The sequence below is a fragment of the Cyanistes caeruleus genome, chromosome 13 (assembly GCF_971803275.1).
Source record: "Cyanistes caeruleus chromosome 13, bCyaCae1.hap1.1, whole genome shotgun sequence".
NCBI lineage: Eukaryota > Metazoa > Chordata > Aves > Passeriformes > Paridae > Cyanistes > Cyanistes caeruleus.
In genome coordinates, this window is record NC_141713.1 from 17037337 (window position 1) to 17046237 (window position 8901).

The following is an 8901-nucleotide window of genomic DNA, read 5'->3' on the forward strand; positions in this document are numbered from 1 at the left end:
CAAAGCTATAAACAGATTTACTGTTTCTTCTTAAATGGAAATATTATGTTCAGAACTACAGATTATAGCTAATTTATCTTTAAAGCGAAGACTATTATGAGAATAAGCCTTTCTTTGCCTTAAAAAGGTTCTTGGCCTACAAGTGCACAGAATAATTTATCATAAATATTTTTAGAAAATAGTTTCTGTATTTACTTGTTGATATAATTTCACAATTGCAAAACACAGATTTCCATGTCCAGCTGCTGACAATTATGCTTAGGAAAAATAATAGTTACCAACACTGATCTCTTTTGTGTGGTTTTGAACTCTTCCCTTTGTTGATATTTTCTGTTGATTTTCTATAATTAGTCCCCCTCCTTCAGTAAATTTATATGCTTAATATTATTAGATTGTATTAATTCAATCTTCCAATAATATTTACCTGAAATACAGTAGGAAGTTCATTATAATGGCACCAGAGCTCTAAATGATGAAAAATTTTCATTCCAATCCCACACTGCTGCTTTTCCTACCCCATTTCTCACTGTTAGACAACACAACAGGGCGCTCTCCTTCAGAGCCATCCTGACTCTTTACCTGGGCTGTGGCTGGCAGGACAGGGCACTGGAACCTTTGGGTTATCATAATCACAGGAGATGCCCTGCTTTCATAAGACCATTCCCAGGAATAAGAACTGTTCCCTGGAATAAAAAAGCAGCTTGTAAGCATTTCTATTCAACTCCAGTTTGAGCAAAATCTGTTCTCAGTTCATGCAGCTTTTCTGTATTTTTCACTTGAGATTTTTCAGTGTAAGTTGTTATCTTCTATGAAAATATGCTTTTGCTCAGGGGCACACAAGTACCTGTTATCTCCTTCCCCCTGAGCAGTGAATAATTAATTGAGGACCTTCAGTTACGTGGAGAAAGATGAAAACTATCCCAGCTTCCAAGTCTGCTCCAGACACACCACCTTGAGGAAAGGGCAAATAACAGATACAGAGCAATAATGACAAGCTTCTAACAATCAGAAGATAAAATATTTCCCATGAGATATCTTGTTCTAATCTTAAGTACTTCCAAAAATTCTAGAGATGGGGAGATTTCTCATTTAGAAGATACCATTCCAGTGATAGATCAACAAGTAGAAGAAACAACGTGTTCTTTTTGTACTGCCTAGGACAGAAAGGAGACAGCACCCAGCAGGATTATTTTACACCTAAAAGGTAACATGAACATTAAAATATACTCTTCTAAAATCCACTTCTCCACTCCCACCTCCAAGAAATGGGTTACCTGGATCTGCTGCCTTTGACAGGAAGAAGATGGTCTATCACAAGGATCAATTATTACCTGAGGATTACTCCCCCAAATCCAGAAGAGATTAAAATAGCCTTCATGCTATAAAAGAAACATTATACAGGTGTATCCTGTATGTCAATAAGACACAAGCAACATAGTCCCTACTCAATGATGCTATTAGGTTTAAAGTCAAAATAGGATTTAGCAGAGGAGAATAAATCTATTTATAATCTTCAGGGTAGAGCAGGGGTACAGCATTAGCCCAATTTACTTCAAAGGCCCAAAATACTGAGGAACAAGGCATCAGGAGAGCCCTCTACTAATTAACCCGAACAAGATCTAACACACAGCGTGGGACAGGTTGTACCAGGGTGCTCACCAGGTTCTCCCAGAGTCGAATTAATGGAATTCACAGAGCAGGGAGAGAAAGCAGCACCAACTGAGGCAGAGGCCGTGAGAGGCCCCCTCAGGCGAATCCCGGTACCTCAGGAGGACACCGAGCCCCTGCTGGGCCCACGGTATTTTCCATTTGTCTAAAGCTGACACAGGTGGAAGCTTTCTAAGTTAGACTGAACAGATTATTTCTACAATGAAAAGGTATAAAAAATGGCGTGGTTTTTATATGTTTTTAACTCCATAGAATAGTCATATTTTAACCCAAATGAAAGGTGCACCTAAAGCTTCCATATAATAAAGTTACAACTATTTTGGAACTTTTATTGAGAAATGATATTACATATAAATCTAACAGTAAGAAAGGTGAGAACAGACATGCTTTACCACATTGGCATAGACAATAATTTACAGCTTCCTTCCAGTGCCAACTCCTCGGTACTCCATTGCCCGAGTACTGGTTTGTGTGAGCTGTACTCTGGGAATGCCAGGCACGGCCCCGGGGGAGCCTCAGCTGCACGGACTGAGCGATTAAAACCAGTCCCGACATTTCACCGTGCTGCCCCAAATTAAACACTGACTACGAGACCCAGGCACGGCACGAGGCTCCGCCCCTTGCGCGCACCGCAGGTGACGTCACGCGCCGCTGTTCTAGACCGTTCCAACCCTGTGACGTCACGCGCGGCGTCATTCCAGAAGATTCGGCCGGGGCCCGTATAAAGCCTGCGGAAGAGGCGGGGCCGTCGGGATCGCTGAGCGGGCGGCGGAGGGAGCGGCGTTACTTGCAGCGGAGTAACCGCGGTGGTGAGCGCGGCCCGCGGGGCCTCGGCGGGGCGCCGGGAGGGGTAGCGCGGGGTGACTCAGGGGTAACGCGGCGCGTTCTCCCACAGGCACCCACCATGGTGAAGGAGACGGAGTACTACGACATCCTGCAGGTGAAGCCTAATGCCTCCTCCGAGGAGATCAAGCGCGCTTACCGCAAGCTGGCGCTGAAGTACCACCCCGACAAGAATCCCAGCGAGGGCGAGCGGGTACGTGGGGCCGGGGCTGGGCCGAGGCCTGTAGGCCACCCACCCTTCGTGAGGCGGCCGCGTTCCCGGCGGCACCTGCGGCCTCTGCGGCCCCTGCGCGGGGCAGGCCCCGTCCGGCCCTTCCCTGAGCTGGGCTCACCGCAGGCTGTTTGGGGCCGCCCGCGGGGTCTACGGGGGTCCCCTATAGCCAGGCTGTTTATAAATCCAGTGTACACTTTATCGTAGTTCAAATGCTGCTTTGCTCTTTCTGGAGCGTAGTGCGTGAAGGCTCCCCTATTTCCAGGTGTTTTTTCGGACCTGTGAGCCTGGCAGCAGGCCTGACGTCTTAGCTGTGGCAAAGAGGATGCGGCATTTCTTCTCTTTGGATGCAGTGTGTACCAGTTTCCGCATAGTTAGGGTGGAAGATTATCCTTATTGGAGCTGGTTAAAACAGGCAAAGCTGGAAGGATTTCTAGTGTGCCAGTGGCTGCTGTGCTCTCAGAGCTTGAAAAGGCTGGTAGTGGATCCAGTTGCCAGCACTGTTGTGCTGGAGGATTCGTGTTCCTGAATGGAATGGGTTTTTTTCAGAGAAAAATGCTAATGCAGATGTCCAAGGTAACTATCCCAATGGAATTACTGGACTGCTTACACGAGAAGCATTTTACATGCTACCAGCATTGACCTGCTCAGCTGCCTGTGTTGGCTTGGTTAATAAGCAAGCACCACAACTGGAGTGCTGTGGAAAACATGAATGATGGGATTGTTTATCTAAAAGTTGTCTTCTAATACCTTATTATAGGAATAGAAGGACTATATTTATATGTCTATAATGCTAATTTACAGAACTTAAGCAGTAGACTAGTCAAAGGTAACTTTTTCTGCTTTTATTTTGGGCCTGCTTTTTTTGCTTACACCACTTTACATGGCCACGAATAAATGAAGTTTAAAGTGGAAGTGGTCATTCAAGTAATAGCAAATTGTGTTTAAAAATTCAGTTGGTAATCTCTGTAATAGGAAGTTCTTCATAGCTGTTTAAGAAAATTCTGTAATTGTTTTGTTAAAGTGAGTGTTTTGATTTGTATTTACGTCCTTGTGTTTGTGATGAGTAAGCAACGCCAGTGTCTGGTCACATAAACCTGTTGTAGGTGGATGTACCAGCTCAGCAGGCATGGAGGATCCCTGTGTAGCTCTAGGCTGACGAGCAGTGCTGTGGCCATGAGCAGCTGGGCACCTGCAGGACTTCAGGGATAGTGCCATATTCCTTTCTAAATAGATTTGTTAGAGGTTATAATAGCTGTTGCAACTAACACAATCAACACAATGTAGTTGGCATATACTTACTCGTAAGGTGGATATGACTGAATTAAGCCCACTTAAAACATTGGGAGGTGGGGGGAGAGGGAGGAAAGGGGTGGTTTTCCTGGATAAAAGTTCTATTACAGTCTGTTACCCAGGGATTTTCCTCGTGGAAACAAATGCTATAAGAGGGTGCTGTAGTGGCTCAATCTGTAGATGGAGTTGTATGTGAGAGGGCTACTTTTCCTCTTGGTCATAGCTGTTCAGAGCTTCTTTTTTCTTTTTAGTTTAAACTTATATCCCAGGCATATGAAGTTCTGTCGGACCCAAAGAAAAGGGACCTCTATGACCAGGGTGGGGAGCAGGCTATTAAAGAAGGAGGCCTGAGTGGCGGCAGCTTCTCTTCACCCATGGACATCTTTGACATGTTCTTTGGTGGTGGAGGCCGAATGAATAGAGAGAGAAGAGGTACACAGTTCTAAACAAGTTCTAGAAACTCTTAACCATGCACTTAAGCATAAAACACCTGTGCTATGGTATTGCTGTTCTGATGAGCTTACATAGTGTGGATATTACTTGTTGCAGCAATAGAATAAGTAAATGATGATTTTTCTAGTTACTCTAGCATTAAGATTCTAATAAAGTAGATAACATGGCTTACTTAGCCATAGCCATCTTTTTGCTAAGTTCTGTGTATTTTTTGTTGACGGGGGAATGGGTAGTCTGTAGGGGAGGGGGAAACATTAGTAAGTTAGCAGTTGACTTAGACCTCTTTAAGTTACCTTTTTTCTAAATCTGTGCCTCACTTGCTCATATGCTTTTGGGCAACTTGCTTCAAAGGACACCATCAACTTAAACTTCAGTAATTTTAAATCTCATTAAAATATTTGGGAAAAATCACATGAAACTGAGTACAGTGTGCTGCCAAAAGCACAGTATGGTTTTTGTCTTTTTCATGCCCAATGCCTGTTAAAGGCACAAGTAGTAACTTGCTGTAAAATCATTGAAATTATGCTATGAAGTGGCATGAAAATTCATAGGCAGGCATAAATAGCAACTTATAAATTGATAGATGTAAAGCTGGTAGTGTCCTTGCATCTTGCTGTTTCAGTTAAGCTTATAAAATCAGGAGTAGGAGCAGGGATAGGGTGGCTTTAATGATTTGCTTAATTACAGCTCGAGTTTTATGTTTGGAAATAAATGGGTGGAGCTTAATGGAAGCTGATGGAACTGCACATGCTTTTAAGGGGGCTGAGTTGTGTTCAAAGCTTGGAATGAACTCTGCATTTCTTCAGTGAGACTATGCATGAACATTTGTGTTCACAAGAGCTAAACAAGTATTAATATTTCCCTTTTCTTTTTCTAAAGGCAAAAATGTGGTGCACCAGTTAGGTGTATCTCTTGAAGACCTGTATAATGGTATTACAAGGAAACTGGCACTGCAAAAGAATGTTATTTGTGCAAAGTGTGAAGGTAAAAAAAAAAAATAACAAGTAGTGGTTTCAAACCTCTCTTCAAGGTTTTTTTTTGTGTGTGTGTTGATTATCTGGGGCTGAGAAAAAAGTCTGAAGGCTTTCTTCTCTTTTTTCTTTGCCTGATCCCTGAAAGTCTCCCAGTGTATTTACTTCTTATGCTTACCCAAGAATAAGTCTCTCAAGCACAGTGTTACTGTTTGATGGTTCTAATTGCAAGCTAAAACTCACTGTGAGTTGCAGTTAGGGGTACCTAAATTAAACTTATCTTCACCTAGAACCTGGATGGAGATGTCTGTTCTGAAAAACTTCTTTAATTGCTGTGGGTGGAAGCCTGGCTTGTGTTATGCTACCAATTTTACGGTTACTAGGTACTCCCTAATGACTGGTCCTCTTTGAGGTGAATTTTAATATGGTCTTCTGTCTTAGTACTCTGTTAAATATTTAGTAAGCAGATTCTTTTCCAAGTATTATTGGAATGTTTATGTCTTGAATTTGGTATGTTGACAGTTCCTTGGAAACCAGGATTTACTGGGGGGGGGGGGGGGGGCAGGCAGAGTCTAATAGAATAAGCTGTATAAGCATTTTGTTTGTAGAGACTTCCAGCTTGTGGGGTTTGTTTTGTGATGACAACTAAATTCCATTACTGAACTACTCTTAAGTTACTCTAAATATGCTCTTGAAGTCAGTGAGTTCCAGCCTGATACTGTAATTTTTTGAGACTGAGATGTAATTTAACTCTTTTGTCAAAGGTTATGGCGGAAAGAGAGGGGCAGTTGAAAAATGTCCTGTGTGTAAAGGAAGAGGGATGCAAGTTATAGTTCAGCAGATTGGACCTGGCATGGTGCAGCAAATCCAAACTGTGTGTCCAGAATGCAAAGGCCAAGGTGAAAGAATAAATCCAAAGGACAGGTGTGACAACTGCAATGGCTGTAAGGTTGTAAGAGAGAAAAAGATCATAGAAGTTCATGTTGATAAAGGTAAGAACTGTATATTTGTACTGATTTCCTAATAATAGTCTATAGTTCTGCAGAGAATAAATGGATTTCTTTTCTTCAGGTATGAAAGACGGTCAGAAGATAGTATTTCATGGAGAAGGTGACCAGGAGCCTGATTTGGAGCCTGGTGATGTCATAATTGTGCTTGATCAAAAGGATCACAGTGTCTTTCAGAGACGAGGGCATGACTTAATTACAAAAATGAGAATTCAACTCTCGGAGGCCTTATGTGGTTTCAGGAAGACAATTGAAACTCTGGACAACAGAGTTCTTGTCATATCTACTAGGCCAGGTAGGTCTTTAAAGAGTTCTAAGACGTTGTAAACTATCAACTGCTTCCATGTTTAATTGTACCTGGACTGGCGTTTCGGGGGGGAAATTGTTCTGTTTGGGGTTTCCTTTTTCTAACCCGATGATGCAACCAGGTTCACAAGGCAGTCAGTTTAATTGGTTCTTCGTTGTTGTTGCTCTTTCTAAAGCACACAGTTAGAACTAAAGCTGTCAAATACTTCTTACTAAACCTCAGCCCCAGCTAGTGGATAGCCAGGAACATTAAAGAGGCAAAAATCTTAAATTCTACTAAATTCTCTGTTCATTCAGCCTGAAGGCTGTGCCAAGAAAAGCTGACTTCTCTTAACAGCAGGGGAAATAGTCTAAATGGCCTTAGTTCTGTACAGCTTGGGTTTAGTTCTTTCCTGTGAATTGGTTACAATCTCCCTGAGGTGCTGTGAGAACACTGCTTGTGAGTGGCTGTGAAATGCCTGTCCCATCACAGGAGCACACTTAAAGTTCTTCCCTCCATAGGTGAAGTAATAAAACATGGTGACCTAAAGTGTATCTACAACGAAGGGATGCCGGTCTACAAATCTCCAATGGACAAAGGCAGTCTGATTATACAGTTTTTGGTAAGCTGCATGCTTTTCTGTTGCCAATATACTCATGTTTGCATATGAATAAATACTCATTTTAAAAAAATGTAAAATTACAGGTCCAGTTTCCAGAGCACTACTGGCTCCCAAGGGAGAAACTGTCTCTGCTGGAGGCTCTGCTTCCTTCACGAGAAGATGTTATGGTTACAGATGAGATGGATCAGGTAGACCTTGAGGATTTTGATCCAAATGAGCAAACCTACCGTAACAGTGCGGGAGAAGCGTATGAAGAAGATGAGGAGGGTCCAAGAACAGGAGTACAATGTCAGACATCTTAAAGTAAGGTGGAGTGGATGTCATCGAAGATGTAAATTTTCACAATGAAAACTGCATGGCTGTAATAGCCACTGCTTGTGGTTTTTGTGTTCAGCAAATTGAGTTGCTGCGCTGTCAGTATCACCTTTTTGTAACTAATTTATATTGTGTTCTTGTAGTCTTTCTATATAAAGCAAATGTCATACAGCTGAGAACCAACTGAGTTGGTATGCATTTTCCTTGCTGTGAAGGTTCTCAATTTATTTCACCTGTGCTGTTTCTATAAGACTTCAGCAATATTGATAGAGGCTAAGTGCAGTGTCTTATGTAAATACTTTCATATTGGAAACTTAATTTCATAGAATAAAACATAGCAGAATAACTTCTAATAAATAGTACTTCACCTTTTCTCATGCTTCTCTTGTACTTTTCTAAGCCACTCTAGAACCCCCTTTGTTTAAACAAGTTCTTCTAAGCTCAGACTCCTCACCTAGTCTAGATTATTTTCAATATTAAGCTTTGTGTTAGCTGCATCACTCATACCTGTCTCATTTTGTATTTCAGAAGCATTTTGTGCATGCCCTTGTCTCTGCCTCATAGCCATCTTCCTGTGTTCTGTGTGTTGAGAGTAGCATTCCTTCAGCTGCCTCTCTGTGTGTGACCTAAGGTTACAAGCTGTCCTCTAATGTTACTTACAAGCAAATACTTCCAAATAAAAGTTTGACCTTTCAGAAGCTCAAGCTTTGTATTTCAGCCTTCCCTAGAAAGGGTTTTGACTTCCTCCTAGGCATTGTATACTTGTGCCTTACTGAAAATGAATAAACCAAAACCACCTGCATCGGGTATACTGCTGCTGTTTTATAACATACATGATCGCACAGTACACTGATCCCATTAAAGCTTTTTTCCCTTCTACTTATTTTCTGGTAGTGTTTGTATTAAACAGGTGCTTCCCTTTAGTGACATTAAAGCGTGATGAATGATCTATATCCATGTACCACGCAATTGTTGAAACAGGTGTTGAACTTAAGTGCTTCTCTTGCAGTCACTGGTCTTAGCATCAGGACATTAGCTGTCATTTCCCAAATCTATAGCACAGCCTCAGTCATTTTCCTTCTGCTAAAATAAGCTGCTGTGACACTTAGCCCATGCTTTCCAGCTCTGGTCTATTTATGTTTAAAGGCAGGGGCGATTAACTGAGCGGTTACTTCACCCATGACTACATATTTCCAAAAATACTTTTTTTCCAAGAATCAAGACACAAGGAC

General features: G+C 42.0%; 2 protein-coding genes across 13 annotated transcripts in view; one reads left to right on the forward strand and one right to left on the reverse strand.

Annotated features, from left to right (window-relative positions):
- The window catches only part of ACSBG1 (acyl-CoA synthetase bubblegum family member 1), a 44168-nt gene extending 41609 nt beyond the window's left edge, over positions 1 to 2559 (reverse strand). Inside the window, exons 1-4 of one of the 8 annotated variants that reach the window (XM_086849251.1) lie at positions 2299 to 2447; positions 1660 to 1864; positions 845 to 951; positions 580 to 683 (exon numbers count right to left, since the gene is read on the reverse strand). The gene's annotated coding sequence lies outside the window, so the exon portion shown is untranslated. Of the gene's footprint in view, positions 1 to 579; positions 684 to 844; positions 952 to 1659 lie in introns of all 8 variants that reach the window. The other 7 variants (XM_086849247.1, XM_086849255.1, XM_086849249.1 and 4 more) reach the window with 7 other exon arrangements.
- On the forward strand, positions 2300 to 8548 carry DNAJA4 (DnaJ heat shock protein family (Hsp40) member A4). Of its 5 annotated transcripts, none has more exons than XM_023934206.2 (9): positions 2378 to 2477; positions 2564 to 2704; positions 4267 to 4447; positions 5348 to 5452; positions 6204 to 6431; positions 6511 to 6741; positions 7254 to 7354; positions 7438 to 7657; positions 8198 to 8548. In XM_023934206.2, the coding sequence occupies exons 2-8, from the start codon at positions 2573 to 2575 to the stop codon at positions 7654 to 7656; spliced, it is 1197 nt and encodes a 398-aa protein (XP_023789974.1). In that variant the 5' UTR covers positions 2378 to 2477; positions 2564 to 2572; the 3' UTR covers position 7657; positions 8198 to 8548. The 5 variants fall into 5 exon arrangements, with proteins under 5 accessions (XP_023789973.1, XP_023789974.1, XP_086705421.1 ...); XM_086849294.1 differs by having other exon boundaries at positions 2419 to 2477; positions 2564 to 3298; XM_023934205.2 differs by having other exon boundaries at positions 2300 to 2477; positions 7438 to 8548.
- Positions 8549 to 8901: the final 353 nt, after the last annotated feature.